Source organism: Emiliania huxleyi (genome assembly GCF_000372725.1).
Source record: "Emiliania huxleyi CCMP1516 unplaced genomic scaffold EMIHUscaffold_692, whole genome shotgun sequence".
In the NCBI taxonomy this organism is placed as follows: Eukaryota; Haptophyta; order Isochrysidales; family Noelaerhabdaceae; genus Emiliania; species Emiliania huxleyi.
The window spans coordinates 1-19,894 of NW_005196814.1; the positions used below are offsets into that span (position 1 = coordinate 1).

At 67.4% G+C, this 19,894-nt stretch overlaps 4 protein-coding genes across 4 annotated transcripts; 2 read left to right on the forward strand and 2 right to left on the reverse strand.

The window, feature by feature from the left end:
• Positions 1-548: 548 nt before the first annotated feature.
• EMIHUDRAFT_120702 (hypothetical protein) lies at positions 549-5,594 on the reverse strand (the record flags this gene model as incomplete). Its single annotated transcript, XM_005762097.1, has 9 exons — positions 549-780; positions 1,052-1,107; positions 1,373-3,289; positions 3,320-3,613; positions 3,887-4,078; positions 4,328-4,705; positions 4,819-4,866; positions 5,059-5,340; positions 5,412-5,594. 9 exons carry the CDS (start codon positions 5,592-5,594, stop codon positions 549-551), a joined length of 3,582 nt encoding a protein of 1,193 aa, XP_005762154.1.
• A 5,679-nt stretch (positions 5,595-11,273) lies between these two features.
• On the forward strand, positions 11,274-11,894 carry EMIHUDRAFT_58434 (hypothetical protein; the record flags this gene model as incomplete). Its single annotated transcript, XM_005762098.1, has 2 exons — positions 11,274-11,447; positions 11,766-11,894. Coding segments are annotated over 2 exons (303 nt in total), but the record flags the coding sequence as incomplete, so codon positions are not given.
• Positions 11,895-13,911: 2,017 nt separating this feature from the next.
• On the reverse strand, positions 13,912-15,309 carry EMIHUDRAFT_120704 (hypothetical protein; the record flags this gene model as incomplete). Its single annotated transcript, XM_005762099.1, has 1 exon — positions 13,912-15,309. The coding sequence occupies one exon, from the start codon at positions 15,307-15,309 to the stop codon at positions 13,912-13,914; it is 1,398 nt and encodes a 465-aa protein (XP_005762156.1).
• A 3,707-nt stretch (positions 15,310-19,016) lies between these two features.
• Positions 19,017-19,665, forward strand: EMIHUDRAFT_371821 (hypothetical protein). Its single transcript, XM_005762100.1, has 3 exons — positions 19,017-19,217; positions 19,288-19,594; positions 19,618-19,665. The coding sequence occupies exons 1-2, from the start codon at positions 19,155-19,157 to the stop codon at positions 19,441-19,443; spliced, it is 219 nt and encodes a 72-aa protein (XP_005762157.1). The 5' UTR covers positions 19,017-19,154; the 3' UTR covers positions 19,444-19,594; positions 19,618-19,665.
• The last annotated feature ends 229 nt before the right edge of the window (positions 19,666-19,894 follow it).

The window sequence follows — 19,894 nt, forward strand, 5'->3', positions numbered from 1 at the left end:
TTTCGCACGCGCTCGACGGTTAAAGTATTGAAAAGTACCTTAACCACTTGTGTGTGTTGTTTGAGGCGTTCGCGGTTCGGTGTTGTTAATCCCTGGTGTGGACGATTCTTTTCGCGGTATCCGCGGCGCGCGCGGGATATGGCGGGATATGGCGGGATATGGCGGGATACCGGGAGATACGGGGAGATACCGGGAGATACCGGGAGATACGAGATACGGGGAGATGCGGGGAGATACGGGGAGATACGGGGAGATACGGGGAGATACGGGGAGATACGGGGAGATACGGGGAGATGCGAGGAGATGCAAGGAGATACGGGGAGATACGGGGAGATAGAGGGAGATAGAGGGAGATACCGCAAAAGAATCGTCCGCACTAGGGCTGTTGTACGGTGACGGGTGTGACCGCAGTCCGCAGAGTCTGGGGCAGAGGGACCGCGGTCACGCGATGACACGAAGTAGAGCCACAAGATAGACGATCCAACAACCCCAACTTCACACGCCCCCGCGCCTCAGTGTAACACCGTATCCCCCCCCTCACACACCTATCAACCTTGCAGCAGCTCAAGCGAGCCGTCCCGGTGCGGCAAAATTGATGCGGCCTGCAGGGACCGAAAGGTCGCCGACCTGATCACGGCTGCCGGCGTCTCGGCGCCGGCCGACGCCGTGTTCGGCGGCAGGTTCGCGACGGGCGAGACGCCCCGCTCGACGACCTCCGCCTCCGAGGCGGACGAGGGCGACGGCGTCGGCGGCGATGGCGGGACCAACATGCACTTCGACCTGTTCGAGCCGGACCGCACCCCCATGGAGGACCTCTGAGGCCCTCCCCAGTCTCACCCCACCTTACCTCTGCCCCCCCCTCCCCCCCTCCCTCTGCCTCCCATAGGGCAGGATAGCACTCGCATGTGCGCACTGGGCCCACACAGATGTGACCCGCCCACTCGAGTGCGGCGCCCGGATGCTAGTGCTTGAGAAGACACCACAAACGCGGCACGGCCCGTTTTGGCTGTCTGCGGAGAATCTGTCTTAGCACACACAGCTCACGGCTCACCTCCACGTGCACCCCACCGGGCAGTGCTTGCACTTTCGGAATGCCGTGGGGCTCCTCTACCCGTGTCCGGCCGGGGTCGGGTGTGGAGATGCGAGGCCGTCGGCGAGGGTCGCCCCCTCTTGCCCCACCACCTTGTGTGTGTGGAGAAATTTACCCTACCTTACCTTAAGCTGGACATTGTTGCCGAAAGAATCAGAGCACAACACACATGACTGTACGGCTTTACAACCCCCCCCCCCCCCGCGCTATGGGGCTACAGTATGGCGCGAAGCTCGATCCGAGACGGCGGGAGCATGCTTGCTACAGCGCGTGCTTCGTCACCTCATCTCGGACCCACTTCCGAAACCGCGCAGCATGGCCCACCTTCTTCCCGAAAACCTGCAGAGCAAGCTGAGAGAGGTGGTCGTCGCTCATCTCAGCGAAACGGCGCGGATCGGCAAAGCCGTGCTCTCGGAATGCCGTCTCGTAGCCGAACGTGTGGAGCCGCATCTCCTGGAGCACCACAAGTAGCTGCTGGTGCTGTTGGCCCTCCACCGCGGAAGCCTCCTCGTCTTCTTCCTCCTCCAGCGGCGCTGCCGAGACCGCCGCCGCCGCCGCCGCCGCTGCCGCCGCCGCCGACACTGCCGCCGCTGCCGCTACCGCCGCAATCGCCGCCCCCTGGCCTCTCTGCGCCGCCTCCTTGTCAGGCGGTGGTGTGGACCGCGGCGGCCTCCCCTCTTCGCACTCCTCTTCGTCGGCCTTCGTCTCGTCGCCCTCGCCGTCGCGACCGCCCGCAGCTCCGCCGACGGTCTCCGTCTCCTCGACATCCTGCCTACCTAGCGCCCGCACGCGCTTGATGGGCTTGCTGGTCTCGACCTCGCCGCCGTCGTACGCGACGTCCACCCACTGGCAGACGTCATTCCGGTGGACGGCCTGCACTGTCGCCGGGAACCAGAGCTCGTCGGCACCGGAGCCGAACTGCGCGAGGACGCGCGCCCCCGGCTCGCAGCGCCGCGTCGAAGACCAGAGCGCCGTGTGCCGCCCCGCCTGGTCAGTGTGCACTCCGCCCAGCTCCGACCGCGCTGGACGCGGCAGCCCGTCCGCTCGGTGCGCGCGGCTCGAGCGGCGGAGCCCCTCCGTGCTGGGCGCCGGCTCATCGGAGGGGGTCACGTCGGCGGGCACATCCTCCTCGCCCGCCTCAAGCGCGTCGGCCGGGGCGTCGCAGCCCTCCTCCTCGTGCACGAAGACGCAGAGGAACTGGTCGCTCGGCGCGGGCTCCTCCCGCACGCGACGCCACGCGCCGCAAAAGTCGCATTCCGCCCAGCAGCGCGAGAGCTGCGCCGGCCTCAGCAGCAGCCCGAAGTGAGCCGCAACCTCGGAGACAGAGCCAAACTCGCGCCCGTCGGGCGAGCGGAAGGTCGCGCTCGACGGAGCGAGCCGCAGCCCGAGGCAGCGGCGGTTGACGCAGCACTGCTTGGCGGTGCCGGGGCCGCCGTACTTGGTCATATCGCGGCACGCGGAGCACGCTCCGCAGTCGGGAGCCCTGCACGCGGCGCACTCCCGGCAGCGCTGGCGCCGAGCTGCAGCCCTGCAAAGCGCTGCGGCGCCCGCCGCTGACACACCGCAGGCGCCGCCCGCTCCGCTCGACTCGACGCCGCCCGCCGCGTCGGCGCCTCCGCCGCCGCCAGACAAGCTTGCGACTTCGGCCAGCTCTCGCCCCGCCAGGCCGTGCCGGTTCTCGCGGCCGCCCCGCCAGGCCTGCGGCACGGACTCCGCGTATTCGCCGTTGGGGCCGTAGAAGACGCGGTAGGTCCTCGCCGACCCCTGCCGCTCCTGCGCCACCCACCCCGGAGGCAAGGACTGGCACCGCACGCCCACGACCTGTCCGCCCTGCTCTGCGGCCTTGCCCTGCCCGCCTGCCCGCCCGCACCCCAGCGCACCGTCCCGTGCGCCCGCCCCCTCGCCCGCCCCCTCGCCCGCCCCCTCGCCCGCCGACGGCCCACCCGTCTCCTGCCCGCGCGCTTCCCGCCCGCCCGCCTCCTGCCCAACTGCAGCCTGTCCGCCTGCAGCCTGTCCGCCTGCGGCCTGTCCGCCTGCAGCCTGTCCGCCTGCGGCCAGCCTCGTCGACACCTCGGCTGTCCACCCCGAAAGCAGCTCGTCGGCGTCTCCTCCGCGCTTCTCGACGTAGGAGCGGAGCCCGACCATGGCCTCCTCCTGGCAAACGACGGCGCGCAGCACCTCGTCGAGGACCAGCCGGACCTAGAGACGAGTCCCCGCCGTCGCCAGGACAGGCGCCAGGGCGCGTCGTCGGTCCGATTGGAGCGGCCCGGCCTCTTTCTCCTCGCCGCTGGCCGACTTCTTCTTCTTGAGCGGCGTCTGGAACTCGCCCATCTCCTGCTCGCCCTCGTCAAGAGGGCTCTGCGGCCGCGCGCACGCCGACTCGGCGCCCGCCGCGCCCTCCTCGTGCCCCGCCCTCGAGTCTTCCCGCGAGCAATACCACGGAGCGTCGTCCTGCAGCGCCGCCTGCGCCTCGGGCGTGAGGCGGCGCCACTTTCCGCACGCGTCGCACTGCACCCACGGGCTCTGCCGGGGCACGGGGGCGGCGGTGAGGGAGGGCGGCGGCGGTGAGGCGGCGGTGAGGGAGGTTGGCGGCGGGGGCGGGTGAGCAGAGCGGGCAGACCTTGGAGGCAGCGTGCCAGGGAAGGGGGGTGAGAGGCAGTGCCGTGGAGTGGAGTGGAGTGGAGTGGGAGGGGGAGAGTGGCACGGCGCCTCCTCGAAGCTTCCAGCGGCGCGCTTCCGCTTCGGAGGCGCCTCCAGGCCGAGCGCGCGCAGCACGTCGGGGCGCGAGGAGAACACCTTGGCTCCAAAGAGCTGAGGGTGCTGGAAGCGGACGCGCCATCGCCGCCCGCGATCGCTGGTCTGGACGAGGGAAGCCTTGCAAGTCCAGCCGCTACGCTGCTCGGCGGCGGCGCCAGAGTGCGCGAGGTAGTCCGCGAGGTCTCCGATCGACCGCGCCCGCACCGCCTGCACCTCCGCCTCCGCCGGCGCCTGCGCCCCTGTCACCGCATCCAATGCCTCCTCCGCTGGCTCTACCGGCCGATCGCGCGTCGCCTCCGCTTCGCCACTCCGCTGCCCGCCGCTTCGATGCCCGCTCTGCTGCCCCCCTTGCCGCTCACCGCTGCCGGCTGCGCGAGGGGCATGGCGAGGGGGGCGGGGCGGGGCGGCGAGTCGGGAGGTGAGTGGGGCGGTGGCGGCGGAGGTCTCCGCCCCCCCCTTCGCCGCCGCCGCCGCCGCCACCGCCTCCTCCTCAGGCTCCTCCTCCTCCTCCTCCTCAGGCGCCGCCTCCGCCGCCACATCGACCGCCCGCGCGTACGCCACCGCCGCCTCCACCGCCGTGTCGAAGAAGCCGAGGTGACAGGTCTCCCCGCCCGTATAGGTCTGCGCTCGGAAGCGGCCGGAGTTGCCCCTCTCCCCCTTTGACACGCCCTTGTAGCCGGTGCTGCTGCTGCTCGAGAGGTGCAGCCGCAAGCCCTCCGCCTCTGCCACCGGAGCCGCAGCCCCTGCCGCCTCCGCCTCCACCACCGCCGGGGCCGCAGCCTCTTCCGCCTCCGCCGCCTCATCCGCCTCAATCTCCATCTCGTCGTCGCTCGAGTCGGCCTGGCCGGCGCACTCCACCTGAGCTCGGTCACATCTGGCTTAGAGTCCCGCCCCTCGGTCACAGCCCGGACAAAGCCCTGCCATCTCAGGTAATCTCGGCTAATCTCGGCTAATCTCGGCGGTATCTCCACCTCGAGGCCGGCGGGCGTGTTATCCGGCGCATTCACTTCCACCTCGACCTACTCACAGAAGAAAGTAACGATCGTGCTCCGGCTCAAGTGGTTCAGCCCCACTCCCGCCTCCGCCTCGCTCTCGCCGCCGCTCACGGCATCAGCGGCGGCAGCCCCGCCCTCTCCGGCGACCAGATCGTCGGGAGGCAGCAACGGTGAGATCTCGGGCGCGGGCGGTAGCGGCCCCGCCGGCTCCGTCACCTCCGACTCGGTGTGGTTCTCCGCCTCGCCCGCCTCGTCCGCCTCGATCTCTGCAGCCGCTCCAGCCGCCCCTCCGTATCCCTCACTTGCCTCCTCCGCCACCGCCACCTCCGCCGCCGTCACCTTTGCCTCCGTCTGTATCGGTGGTCCCTCCCCAGTGGCTTCACTAGACGTGCCGTGGTCTGGCGCAGAGACAGAGCTTGCGCCGCTCACGAGCGGCGGTGCCTCTGTTGTAAAAAACTCTTCGCCGCCGGAGACGACGATGCAATCGCCGTCGCGAACCTACCGTTCGCACCCCACAAATGGTGAGAGAGGTATGATGGTGTGGTAGTGTACGTTGGTTGCGCGCGCACCTCCTCAAGAGCTTCGATCTCGAACCCATCAGCGGTGAAGAGCCTCGTCGCGACAAACTGGCTCGCGTCGGTGGAGAGCTTGCTTCCGCATCGCTGCAGCATGAGAGCCCAGTTGTCGGCGACCAGCGCCACCTTTCCGCCCGTAGCATGACCGTTTCGCCGGATCTTGACACGGCGCAACATGCCCTTGAGGTGAGCAGGTCCTCACGCGTTGGGGCTGTGCCTCTGATTGCTCGCGCCGAGCGCAACGACCGGCTGTTTTTCTTTGAGAGCGCCTTCGTTGTTAAAGGCCCACTCCACGCCCCCTTTCGACTTTGAGCAAGTGTCGACACTTGGCCGCCGCTGCCTCCTGAGCACCCCCACGCCGGTTGGGGCTGCTCTCCGCCCACCAGCCGGCCACAGGCCGCCACCCTGGCCGGCCGGCGTCGAGAGAACGGCCAGACTCGACCGACCGGGTGTCGCGCCGCTGCCTGCTTCTCGCGCCGCTGTAGCAGCGCCAGCGGCTCGGCCGCGCATCCTTCACACACGCCGCCACGACCAAGCTGAGCGGGCCCAGTGTCGAGGTCTGGTGCGAGCTGCATGTGAGGGGCGGCTTTGGCCACAGCAGGTCCACCAGACGGATCTCAAAGCTTGCCGTCGGCGTGCTGTCGTGGCGAGAGCCGAGACCGCTGCAGAGGAGCCGAGTGCAGTGACGATCCAGAGGCTACCAGGGCCACCAAGTGGTAGCCCTTGCCCATTCTGATCAGGGCTGTGCTTTGGTGGGGTTGTGTTTGAGCATGTGTGAAGTGGGAGTGCGTGCCGGCGGTGTCTGTGGGTGAAACGGGCGTGAGTGAGGCCGTAAGAGCCGTGGTATGAGCCAGAGTGGGCTTCATCACCCAAAATAAGGACGGTTTGGGACAGCTCAGACTTGGTACTGATGAGCCTGGGCCAGGAGGGCGACAGAGAAGGCGAGGTGGTGAGCTGGGAAGCCGCTTCATCGGCACCTGGACGTGTCGCGATGAACTGCCGAAAAGTACTATTTGCGGCTATTGCTCAAAACTTCGGGAGACAAGGCCTACATATTATGACTGAATCCTTGAGCCTGGTGCATGAGGGCTGCGGGTCGGGACATTTCACGGTCGGTGGCGCCGGTGTTGGCCTCCGGAAAGCCCTCGCAATCGCCTCGGATGGGGTCCACCGGAGACAATCTCGAGCCCTCTCCGTGGCATCACGAGCCGGTGTGAGCTTGCAGACCCAAGGTAAGTGCGGTTCGGGACAGCTCGGGCCTGCTACTGATGGGCCTGGGCCAGGAGGGCGACAGAGAAGGCGAGATGGTGAGCTGAGACGCTGGAGAGTCAGCGCCTGACTGTGTCGCGATGCAAGTGCCACGAAGCGCTATTTCATGCTCCCAGCCCACCACCTCGCCTTCTCTGTCGCCCTCCTGGCCCAGGCCCATCAGTAGCAGGCCCGAGCTGTCCCGAACCGCACTTACCTTGGGTCTGCAAGCTCACATCGGCTCGTGATGCCACGGAGAGGGCTCGAGATTGTCTCCGGTGGACCCCATCCGAGGCGATTCCGAGGGCTTTACGGAGGTCATTATCGGCGCCACCGACCGTGAAATGTCCTGTTCCACAGCCCCTATGCACAAGGTGCATGGATGCAGTCATAATATGTAGGCCTTCTCTCCCAATCTTTTGAGCACTAGCCGCAAACGGCGCTTCTTGGCACTTCATCGCGACACGTCCAGGTGCCGAAGCGGCTTCCCAGCTCACCACCTCGCCATCTCTGTCGCTCTCCTGGCCCAGGCCCATCAGTACCAAGCCTAATATGTCCCAGACCGCACTTATCTTGGGTGATGAAGCTCACTCTGGCTCATACCACGGCTCTTACGGCCTCACACACGCCTATTTCACCCACAGACACCGCCGGCACGCACTCCCACTTCACACACGCTCAAGCACAACCCCATCAAAGCACAGCCCTGCTCATAATTGACAAGGGCTACCACTTGGTGGCCCTGGTAGCCTCTGGATCGTCACTGCACTCGGCTCCTCTGCAGCGGTCTCGGCTCTCGCCACGACAGCACGCCGACGGCAAGCTTTGAGATCCGTCTGGTGGACCTGCTGTGGCCAAAGCCGCCCCTCACATGCAGCTCGCACCAGACCTCGACACTGGGCCCGCTCAGCTTGGTCGTGGCGGCGTGTGTGAAGGATGCGCGGCCGAGCCGCTGGCGCTGCTACAGCGGCGCGAGAAGCAGGCAGCGGCGCGACACCCGGTCGGTCGAGTCTGGCCGTTCTCTCGACGCCGGCCGGTGAGACTGACGGCCTGTGGCCGGCTGGTGGGCGGAGAGCAGCCAGGAGGACTCCAGAGTAGCCAGCAACATGAAGCAACGGGAGAGCGCACAGCGAGCGCAAACACAGCTCTGAGAAAGGGCGGGGAGTGGGCCTTTAAGGTGGCAGTCCGGGTTTTGCGAGACGGGTGTCGTCCCGCAAGATGGCATCACGCTCGCACCTGCCGACCGCCGCCACGGCGGCGAGACGCCTTCTCCGCCACCGCGGCGCCGGCCACAGGCCAGCGCTAGGCAGCTGCCGGCCACACTGGGCCGGATTTGCCGGTAACCGTCGCCGCACACTCCTACGTCCACGCCGCTGTGACGTCTGGCGACGAGGCGCCGGCCGCCAAGCTTCATCGCCAACGTGGTCGCTCGCTGGTCCTCTCGGCTCGGCCACGCGTCGGCCCAGCTCACACGAGCTCCAGACAGCCACCAGTCGCCACGCGCAAAGCGTACGGGTCGCCGGCTCCCTGTTGTGCTCTCACGCTGGCCGGCGTAAAACTGTGCTGGCAGTTGTCAAGCCGTACCCGTCGCGTTTCGAAAGGGAGCCCTCAATCGACGCGTCTACACGCACCGTGCCACCGCTCTCCACAACTGCTACCGTGGACATCAAGCTCCTCGACTCGATCTGCGGCTACGACGGCGCTCTAGCTGCTGGCTCTCGCGGGTGTCTGGCGACCCGCTCAGGCTTGCGAAACGGCCGGCCGCGGCGACGTGTTTCGAGCTCGCTGGCCTTCTCCGCGCGGCTGGGCCCGCCCCTAGTCGGGGCAGACCCGCCCAGTCACTGGGCAGCGCGTGCGCCGTCATCCTGGACGACGGTGTGCCGATGCATCCGGGAGGCTCCGCGGGGCTGCTATACCTATAGCAGCCTCGGGAGGGTCGAAAATCGAAGCCGGAGCGGCGGACCACGGAAGCTCCACGGACGGTGAGGCGGGCTGTGGTTGGCCCCCCCTGACCGGGTGAGGGAGTGGCGCCCCGGGAGTGCCGCTCCGGCGACGTCTGTGGCCTCCAAGGTACCGTGACCGCGGTGCTCGCTCTCGCGGCCGTCTCACGACCCGCTCGAGACGAAAACTGGAGCGGACGGTGCGACGAACCGCGAGTGGGATGGTCTTCTCCGCGCGGCTGGGCCCGCCCCTAGTCGGGGCCGACCCGCCCAGTCACTGGGCAGCGCGTGCGCCGGCGTTCTGGACGACGGTGTGCTGGTGCATCCGGGAGGCTCCGCGGGGCTGCTCTAGCAGCCTCGGGAGGGTCGAAAATCGAAGCCGAAGCGGCGGACCACGGAAGCTCCACGGACGGTGAGGCGGGCTGTGGTTGGCCCCCCCTGACCGGGTGAGGGAGTGGCGCCCCGGGAGTGCCGCTCCGGCGACGTCTGTGGCCTCCACGGTACCGTGACCGCGCCGGCCTCGCTCGGGAGGCTCTTTCGGAGCCGTCGGCCTCCGAAACCGTCGCGTTGCTGCGCCTGGACGGCTTCGATGCTCGCCAAACCCGTCGGCACCGTTCATATACACATGAATTGTGAACGAACGCGCATTTTTCTGATACTTTACTCGCATATGCCGAAATGTTAGTTTCGATCTAGTCCTCACGGACACAAAACAGAGGCCTCCTAGCACGGAGAAGCGACTAAGAGTCGCCGACGTGCGAGTAAAGTGTCAGAAAAATACGCCCGGAATCACAATTGATCCCGTCGACAAGGCGCCCCAATCGCGGAGGTCTGGCGCGGGCGTGGAGGCGAGCATCGACGCCTCGACGGTTGCTCTTCAGAGGCCGAAAACAGGCGCCTGAAAAAGGAGAGAACGCGAGACTGATCACGCGCGCGGAAAAGCCCGAGGGGCGAATCTAAAGTGCCGAGGCGCTTGCTAATCACCCCAGCTAGGGCCACGGAGGCGCTCGCGGCAGGTCTCCGCGCGCGCGCTGGCCGGTGGCAGCTGATCTCGGGCGGCGGGCGGCGGGAATGGGCTCGGGCGGCACCTTTTGCCCTCAAAAGTCGTTCGAGAGTACCGGGTCGCGGCGGGAACGCGCCCATCCGCTCGATGGGTGTCAGGAGTCGATCGCCTGCGCCACGAGCGAGCACGGGAGTCGTCGCGATGGGAGTCGTAGCGGCGTGGCGCTGGGCTTCGAGAGAGCGACGTGGGCGCGGCGGCGCGGGCGGCCGGTGGGGCGCGTGAGGTCCGCACCTTCGCGACGGGCAGGCTCGATACGGCCGCTGGCCGGGGCGGCCGCTCGACCGGCCGCCGCGGTCGTTCCGGCGGCGGCGTCGGCGTCGGCGTCGCGAGCGAACTGGCTCGCATTCGACGAGCGACCCTCTTCACAGAACCCGGACTGCCACCTTAATAGTACAAACCCAATGGTCCTCTGCGAGCGGTCCTTCGTTGCAGTCGCACACACGCACACGCCACGCCGCACCGCGCGCCCGCCCACCGCCCCGCCCAGGCGGGAAAGAGATGGGGAGATGGGACAGCAAAGGAGGAGCACGAGCACGTATGGGAGGGTTCAGTAATGCGTCACGCTGCCCGGCGTTTCTCACTTTCCGGGACAGCCCCGCCCTTTCGCCTTTCGGTTTCCGCGCAAACGAACAAGGTACACCACGGGAGCCGCCTAAGCTGTCCAGAGAGTCTCTTCGGCGTCCAGTTGGGACGACGAACTGCTTTTACGGAATACCAACTGTTACGTTCAACTTTGGGCACGCTTTCCACATCCACACCTCCCCCACACCTACCCTCACCTCCCAGACACACCAAACAGCGTGGAGCATCAGAGAAGCCCCTGCCACCCCCTTCATTCACCCCCCCCCCCCCCCCCCATCCATTCTGGCATCTGGGTGAGGGAGAGAAACAACGAGTCCTTTGATTGATTGATCCATGCCCCAGCCTCTCCGACACGCGACAGCCTGCCTCACCAACCCGCGCTGCCTCCTGCAACCACAGTCCTTCCTGTGGCATGGCAGGCCACTCTCAAGGCTATACAAGCATCAATCAGATCACCCACTTGGGGAGGGTTGACATCGTGATTTCGGAAAATTTCTTTTTCTGCTGTGAAAATTCCGCGCGAAGAGAGGGAAAAACCCGACAGGAGGGCCCAGACCTACCCTACCTACCGTCATGCTGTCCGCCCCAAGCAAAAAAAGAATACACCTGTAATGGGCACGCTTTCGACAAATCGTCAGCACGTCTCGCTCGCCGTGAAGAAGAAAGACGCGATGCTGATGTGGAAAGCGTGCCCAAAGTTGAACGTAACAGTTGGTATTCCGTAAAAGCAGTTCGTCGTCCCAACTGGACGCCGAAGACCCGAATCGCCCGCCGCTGAGAGCCCGCCAGCCCGAAGTTTCTGTCGGGCCCACCATGCTGGCAGATTCGAACCACTCCGACACGGCCGCCGTGCTGCTCGGCCTCAGCAGCGGCACGGCGCAGTCCCCCTCCCGCGCCGCCGGGCCCTCGGCCGCTCAAATATCGCCGCGAGAGGCCAAGGCCTCCGCGTCTGGCAGCGCCGTGCAGTCCTACGCTCTCCTCGCGGCGGCGAAAAGGCAGACGCAGGCGGCAGCGCTGCCGCGCAAGGAGTGGTCGCCGCACGAGGACGAGCTGATCCGCCGCGGCGTGGAGCAGCTTGGCTGCCGATGGCGCGTCATCGCCGCCCAGCTGCCTGGAAGGTCGGACGACGCCGTCCGCAACCGCTGGAGCAGGCTGCAAGACACAGCCAAGAGCAGGACGGGCGGGCGGGACGGGGGCGTCAAACGGAGCTGCGGTGCCAGCGCATCCGACGCCGGTGGTACAGAGGCCGACGCCACGGGCGCCGCCGCAACAAGTGCATCCGGCAGTGGGGGCAGTGGGGGCAGCAGCGCCGGTCCTGCTTCCGCCGACGGACCGACAAACGGTGGCGGAGGAGGCGGCACCGGCGGGGGTGGGCTGGCTCGGACCGCGGAGACGGCGGCCCTGAGCGTGCTGGTGGGGCGGCGAGGCAGCGGGGACGGCAGCGCGGCGCGGATCAAGTCCCCAGCGAGCAGTGGAGGCGGCGGCGGCGGAGGGAGCGGCAGCGGTTTCCGCAAGGAGAGGTCCTCTTGGACTCGGGCAGAGGACGACGTGATCGTGCAGGGGGTGTCGGAGCTGGGACACAAGTGGTTCGAGATCGCGCGGCGGCTGCCCGGCCGGACGGACCACGCGATTCGCAACCGCTGGTCGAGGCTGCAGGTGCCAACACTGCCTCCGGCGCATGCCTCCAGCGCACCCTCGCCCGCCTCCCATCCTCACCGCCTCCCATCACTGCCTCCATCCTCGCCTCCGCCTTCGCCGCCTCCACCCTCACCGCCGCCACCCTCGCCGCCGCCACCCTCACCGCCTCCACCCTCGCCGCCCTCCTCCCTCGCAACCTCCCTCTCCCCCACCCTCGCCTCAGTCCATCCTGCTGCAGCAAGAGGCACAACACGGCTACGGCTCCGCCGCACCGCAGCCCTCCCCTCACGGGCTGGGGCACGGCGCGGTCTTCATGGTGCCGAGCGGGATGGCGGCGCCCGGCGCGGCGCCTGGCATGGCGCCCGGCATCGCGCCCGGCATCGCCCCCGCCGGTTGCATGCCCGCCAGCCACACCGCCCCGTATGTCCTCTCGGGCGCGCCGCAGCCGCAGCCTTTTGCGCCACAGCCTCCCCCGCCGCTGACCACGGAGCAGCCGCACGCACCCGCCGCCGACGCCGGACCGCGTGGCCAGCCTGACCACGGCGCCGCCGCCGCTGCCCGGACCGTCGACGCGAAGCCATCTTGCGTCTTTGCCGCCGCCGCCGCCGCCGCGCAGCAGCAGCAGCTGCAGCAGCAGCAGCAGCAGCGGCAGCAGCAGCAGCAAGTATTCGGCAGCGGAGGGAGGCGGAGGGAGGAGGCGGAGCTGCCGCCAGACGCGTCTCCGCCGCCGACGATGGAGTACTCCTCCACCGAGCACTCCCCCCCCCGCTCCCACGCCCTCGATGACTCCGCGCTGTTGCTCGGCGTCTCCGGAGGCGCGGCGCCATCTCCCCGACCCGACACACACACACACGCACACACACACACACGCACACACACACACACATGCGTGGGAGGGGTGCCTCTGAACCCCCTTCCTGCCCCGACCCCTCCGCAGGCATCCGCCGCGCGGGCCCGCCCCCCTCCTCCCCTGCGACGGGGTCGGGGGAGGAGCTGTCGCCGCCGCCGAGCGCTGCGTCGCCGACAGGTCCGCCACCCTCGCAAAAGATCGGCTTCCGCGCGCCCGCCACCTCGCCGCGCGCGGAGGAGGCTGCGCAGAGCGGGCTGCCCGAGGGGAGTGCCGAGTTGCTGCTGCTGTGCAAGCGGGCGCGCGTCGGTGACGCGTCGGCAAAGATAGCCGAGTGAAGCGGCGGAGGCGCCGCTCGAGGGTTTGGGGGAAGTGGAGGGGAGTGGACAGGGTGGGGGAGGGGGGGAGCTGCCGCCGTGCGAGCCTCCGTCGAGAGCGGCGGCGGCACGGCGGCGGGTGGGGCGCCAGTGGCGGGCCGGAGGGCGGAGAGGCCGAGCTGGCAGCGCCTTGGTGGCACGTTCGTTGGTGCGGGGGCTAAATGTACCTTGTGCAGGCGCGGCGTGGCGGGAGGGTCCGTCGCGTGGGGTGGGGACGTCTGGAATTTGTCTCTGCGAGGATCTGGTTGGCTAGGTGAGCGTCTTGAGGGTGGGGGAGTGGAGCGACGGTCCAGCGGGGTGCGTCCGCTGTGTCCATGACTGGTCTCTCTCTCGTTGCATTCTCTCTCTCTGTCCGTGTGTGTGTGGTGGGTGCTCGTTCGCGCGAACACCTGTGCGATCTCCGACCTGTGCATGCCTCTCCTCATCAGCAACGAGCATTTGTTATGCACTGTGTTAATACACCACACCCGCGGCACACAGTCACAAGAGAGAACTGTGTGGAATACGGTTATGGAGCTGAGACCCCCATTACAGCCGGAAAAAGAGTGAGTGCAACTGCAAGAGCTGCAACGATGAACGATATCGATAAACGATCAACGAACCCGAGTCGCGAGTGCGTTACGCCTCGCGCGTCGCGCGGCCCTCGGCCCCTCGCACCGCCACTCCGCCACTTTAAGAGCACTTTTTCACCTTTTCAGCCGACGCAGAGGCTATCCCATATATATCTAGTGCTCCACGCACCGTCGGGTGCGTGGGCGGTACGCCCCGCCGCGCAATTCGTTCCTGCCCCTCTTTCCCTTCACACCGGCGGGCCGCCCCCGTCGCCGCTGCCTCCCCCAGATACTTGCGTCTTTAGCTGCTCGTTCGCCTGCTCGAGCTGTATGTTCTGCGACTCTAGCGACTGCAGACGCGCAAAGAGGGCGCTCATCTTGCTCTCGATCGCGCCGTCAATCTCGTCGCGCATCCGCAGTGACTTGTCCATCTCGGCAAGCCGGCTCTCGAGGATCCGCCGCTCCACGTGCCAATCACACGACTGCTTCTCGCGGAGATAGAGCTCCTCGTTGAGCCGCTGCGACTCTCGACGGTGCAACTCCGCCTCCTCCTGCAGCGCCGCGTCCAGCTTCCCCAGCAGCTCGCTCTGCTCCCGTTGCTGCTGCTGCACCGTCGTCCGCTTGAGCGAGCCGACGCGAGAGCGGAGGAGGGAGCGGTAGTCGGACCTCATGCGCATGTAGCGGTCGCGGTACTCGCCGCTGTCCGTCGCGGAGGCGGTTGCTGCCGCCGGTCGCCCCTGCTGCTGCTGCGCCTCTGCGGAGCGGAGCTGCTCGCTCAGCTGGGCGGTGTAGTCTCGCATCTGCTGCAGGTCCGCCTCCTTCTGCTGCAGCAAGAAGAGGGCCTGCTCGTCGGCCCCGGCGAGCAGCTGCGCGCCGGTGTCCTCTTCGCCTGGCACCGCGGCCGCGGTCTGAGGCCGAGCGGCCGACTCCTTTGCACTCTCCTCCAGCTGCGAGTTGCGGCGGTGCAGCTTCCTCATCACAGCCTCGGCGGCGCTCAGCCGCACGCGCAGCTTGTCGGCGCTCTCCTCCTCCTCGTCCGCCGCTCTTGACACTGCTGTGCCCGGCGCGAGGCCCGCTGCCCCGGGCGAGCCGCCGATGGCACCTGCCGCCGTCTGCGGCCGAGCGTACCGCGCCTCGTCGAGCGGGTCCTTTGCGAGCCTCTGCAGCGAGGCGAGCTCGGACAGGGCAGAGGCGATCCCGTCGGGCACCGCCGCTGCGGAGGCTGCCGAAGCGCCGGCGGAGGAGGCTGGCCTCCAAGCGATCGGGATCGGCGGCGAGCGCTGCTGGCGCGACGATGGGCGCTGCTGGCGCTTTGCCCTCTCTGTCGCCATCTCCGCGTGCGGCAGCGCCGCAGTGGCGCAGTTTGGGCCAGGAAGGTTCTCATCTAGGCCGGGCGGAGGAGCGTCCCTATCGACGGTGAGGATCTGTGCGTTGTGCTCCGACCCGTCCGCGACACGCTGCGGGAAGTTCGTCGGAAAGCGCGCGCGTGGATGGGCGGTGAGCCCTCCAGCTCGATGCGGCGGCTTGCGCTTTGGTCCCTTGTGGGGCTGCAGCTGTTGGGAGAGCTTTGGGCCAGTGTTACTGGCGTGCGAGTGTCGAGGCTTTGCCGCCACCGAGCGGCGTCCACCGTAGGCAGCCACCGCCATCTCCCGCTGTGCCGCATGCGGGTGCCGCCCTCCCCCCGAACCTCCCAGTGTCCGAGCCCGCGCCGCGTCACGGCTCATCGAGGTCGGGTCAGGCGCGGACCTCACCAGACCAGCCGAGCTGCGAGCCGGCCTTCTTCTGGGAGCGGGCTCGAAATAGGAGGGCCTGCTCGCCGTGGAGAAGGGCGGACCACGGTCGAGGGGGAGCGGCGTGGGCTTCGGGAGGAAGATCATCCCGTCGTCGCGCGCCGCGCCTGCTGAAGTGAGGCCTGAGGGGGCAAGCCAAAGGGCGAAACGGCAAGTCGATCATAGTTCATGTTTGCAGGCGTGAAGCGAGTATGAGCTTCTTGTGAGTGTGTGTGTGTGTGTACTCACTCACACACACGAGCTTCTTGTTCATGCCCCGCCGCAGGTTGCGACGGCCGCAGGTAGGTTCGTGCCTCAGTAAAAGAAAATAAAACACTCAACCTAAAGGAGGGATGGGAGGACGGCACGCCGCCACCAGAAAGAAAGAAAGAAAACAAACGGTGTCACTAAAGTTTTTTCTTTGACCGCGCAAGATAAAAGGGTGGCTAAGGGCTCTGCCCGCAAGGCGCCCGCGTCGGCAGACGCGGTACCATTGACAAATCTCAAATCTGCGATATACCCCCACACGAGCAAATAGCCAAAATCCGAATACCGTGCACGAATCCGGCGATCTGCGCCGTGGACGGGGGCAAGCCTTCAGCTGGTGCCAAGACATTCGTAAAATTGAAGCATCGAACGTCCGCCAAATCCGTGCTACTCGAGTAGGGAAAGCTGATCGAGCCCAGCGTGCCCGCGGCCGCCTCCCGCGCAACACCGCCGCTGGGGACGACACGCTGCGGAATCGGATCGAGCCCATGCACGGGCAAAGAAGGACGCTGCAGAAGCGGTTGGAGAGGCAGCCGGCGTCTGCCGTCACAACGAGTCCCAGCGCTGGTTGGACATGCGCGTCGGCTCGCCCGAGGACTGCTGTCGCGACCCTCCCGTCGTGACGCAGCCTCCGACGCTCTGCAACCGAGGAGAGTGAGGGTGCGCCTCCCCTCACTGCTGGCCTGGCTGCGCACCGCCCCACTAAGCACCCCCTCGAGCATCTCTACAAGCACAAGTACAAGGGCGACCTTCTCCAAGTCGTCAACACGCCCGGCGGCTCCGACAAGACTTTAGCCTTGGCCACCCTCCTTGCGGAGCAGGAGGAGATCCGCTCTCGCCGTCGGCAACGTGGCAGCTAGTCGAGAGACTCGGTAGTTGTGACCCCCCTGAGTGAGGACAGGAGAGAGAGAGCGTTTTGTGGTGTTGGGGGTGTACGCAATAACGGGACAGGGTAGTCGTTCTCTCTAGCTCCCCTTCTAGCTCTTAGCATGAGCTGCGCCCTGTGTCCGACCCTTTTTGCGCAGCAACACCTTAAACTTTTAGGCCCTCCAAATTCGGGTCGGAGCGTAGCGGAGTGGGCCCCGAGTTTGAAAAGGGCGACGGACGCTTGCGTCCTAGCCTCCAACAACGCCTCCCCGGCGCAGAGGGGCCCCCGGAGGGATGCTCAACCGCTCCACGCCACGCCGCTTGCGGCGGTCCTATTCCCAGCTCCGCTGCGAGGGCGCGTTATTTCGTCTTCGAAGAGCCCCCCATGCTTACCACCTTTGTCGCAGCCTGCGGCGCCCTCTCGCCGACCGTTCACTCCAGTGCCAGGGCTGGCAGCACGATCCTCCGCGTGCGCCACGCACGAGTCCAAGCTGGCGAGGACTACGCGTCGCAGCAAGAGGAGATCAACGCGCTCAGATCACAGCTGAGAGCGGCAGAGGCGACCATCGCCAGATTGAGCGGTCCAGAGGCAGCACGTGACGACTTCAAGGACTCGAGATTCCCACTCTTCCGCCGAGTCCAGACCGCGCTGTCCAGGTCCCCGTCGGACGGCCACCTCGCCTATCTCGCCAACGAGCAGGCAGGACCGCCGCCCACCGAGGGCGCGCCCGACCTGGAGCAGCTCTTTCGCAAGTACGACGTCGACGCCTCTGGTCTGCTCGACCTCGACGAGTTCAAGATCTTTGTACAGGAGAACCTCTCCGTCGAGCGACTCGGCACGATGGCGCAGGATACCGCCAAATCGGCTGGAGATGTGGCGGCGGACGTGGCGAAGTCGGCGGGCGACCTGGCGGCGGACGTGCTTGGGCGCGTCAACGACCTGATGCCTCCCGCCGCGGCGGCGGTCCCGGTCACCCTCGTCGGCGGCGTCGGTAGCGGATACAAGGAGATGCAGCCAGCGTCGGCAAAGGCGCCGTCGCCGCCGCCACCCTCACCGCCCTCACTGCTTCCGCCCTCGCCTCCGCCCCCGAGCCCGCCTCCCCGCCGCCGCCATCGTTGCCTCCGCCCTCACCCACGCCGCCCTCGGTGTGCGTTGTCTGGGCTGCGCCTCCGTGACATCTCCGTGACACCTCCGTGCCCCGCACCGCAGGAGGTGCCGGTCGACGGACTCTGCGCGGCGGTCGAGCGGCAGGCGTCCCTCTCGATGCACCTCGGCGCGTTCATGCAGCTGATCGTCAAGCTAGACGACGCCAACATGCGGACGGTGCGCGTACACTTCACCGCCTCAACCCGCACCTCCGCCCCCCTCCCCGCCGCGTCGCACCTCCTCTTCTGCCGGCGCCGCCGCCGCTCCCCTGACTCGGTGACGCGAATCTGCGGGCGGCGCGCGCGAGGCTCGCAGACAGCGGAGGAGCAGTCGAGGACCCCCACCCGCGTTGCCATCCGTCCCCGCCACCCCACGCAGGTGCGCGACTCTTGGGAGCGGCACGGCCGGCCCGCCCCCCTTCTAGATGCCGGAACCAGTGCTGGAGCACGCACGCGTGTGTTCCGACGAGCACTCGAGAGGACGCGCACTCGAGATAAACGAGCACTCGGGGCGGCAGCTTGGGTGTTCGCGCGATGCGTTGAGTACACTGCACGGTACCGCGGGGCTCCCGCGGGGCTCCCGCCCTGACCCTAGTTTGCTGGTGGCACAGGCCGGCCACGCTGCGCGAGTTGCTCGCCGCCGAGGTAAGGACGAGATATGGGGGAGATATGGGGAGATATCGCCGCCGAGGTGATGAGGACGCGGGTTCAAACACGCAGCACAAAGACAGGGGCGGGGGACTGCAGCCACCCTCCACGGATTGCGACTGACGCCCACCCGGACAGCGCCCCCGCCCGGATCGGCAGCTTGCGGAAGGGGCGGTGCAGATCCATCTCTTCCCATCTCTCCCCATCTCTCCCCATCTCTCCCCATCTCTCGCAGGTTGCGGAGGGGGTGGTGCAGCCGGCGCGGCTCGCCGAGGGGTCGGCGGCTCTGTCGCTCCTCTGGTCGATGCGCATGAAGCGCTTTTGGACCCGCATGGCCGACGGCTTCGCCGATCAGGCGAGCTCGAGCCGCCCCTCTGCCCTCTGGCGCCTGGCCGGGACACGTCCGCCTCCGCAACGCGTCCACGACACGTCCACGACACGTCCGCGACACGTCCCGCAGGCGAGCACCGAGCCGACCTCCGCCTTTGGGCTGCGTGCATACGAGGCGCGCGAACCGAGATGGGGGAGGCGTGGGGGAGGCGTGGGGGAGATGTGGGGGAGATATGGGGGAGATGTGGGGGAGGTGTGGGGGAGGTGTGGGGGAGATATGGAGGAGGCATGGGGGAGATGTGGGGGAGATGTGGGGGAGATATGGGGGAGATGTGGCTCCAGCCGCCTCTCCCTCCCCTCCTTTCCTCTGCGCCTCCCCATAGGCCGAGGTGGAGCCCTACCATGGCTTCCTGCTGCGCAGAACCTTCCGCACCGCGCTGCGGGCGCTGCCCTCGCGCGCGGAGATGCTCGGCAACATGGCGATGGCTCCGCCGCCCGACAGCGCGGCCCGATGGCCGGCGTGGGAGGAGCTCCGTGAGACGTGGCGCACGGTTTTGACTCTGGCCTCTCCTTGGAGACCCTTCCTGAACTTTCCAGGCGTCTGTCGCGGCCGGCGCTTCCCTCACGCCCGACGAGCGGATGACGGCGTGCCACGCCGAGCTGCGCGAGTGCTCCGAGCACACCAAGCGCATCACCGACCTCGTCCAAGCCCAGCTCGACGAGCTCGGTTTGAGAGACGACCGAAGGCTGTGACAGTGTGAGGCGTTTGGCGACTCCGTGGGCTCCCCGCGGCCGTACCGGCTGGGTCGTGGTTCTCGGTGGAGACAGTGTGTTCTGTAGCTCCAGCGGCGTGCGCACGCGCGCTGCGCGGGCGACGGCGGACGGGCCGACGGCCGACGCTCAACGAGCGGTCCGACCCGGCACACCCGCGCCATCTCTAGTATCTCTAGATCTCACACCGTAAAGCCGTGGTACACGAATTTTTTCATGAAACTTGAAAGGATGGGGCTGCCTGGGTGGTCGACGTGTATGATACCGGTACAGATGCAAAACCATGTGCAAAACGGAAGTGCCGGCGCGGGCGCCGATGGAAAAGAATCAACGCAACGCAACGCCTACGGGCGCAGGGTATCGCGCGGCATGAGGTTGGAGAAGGGCGGGGTCGTGGGTGCACCAGCCAGTGCTGCGCTCAGCGTCAAGGATA

Bases quoted from the DNA above. Each gene is read 5' to 3' on its own strand.
- EMIHUDRAFT_371821 (XM_005762100.1), top strand. From the start codon at position 19,155: ATGCTCGGCAACATGGCGATGGCTCCGCCGCCCGACAGCGCGGCCCGA. The intron at 19,218-19,287 runs GAGCTCCGTGAG...TGAACTTTCCAG, and splicing joins CCCGATGGCCGGCGTGGGAG to GCGTCTGTCGCGGCCGGCGC.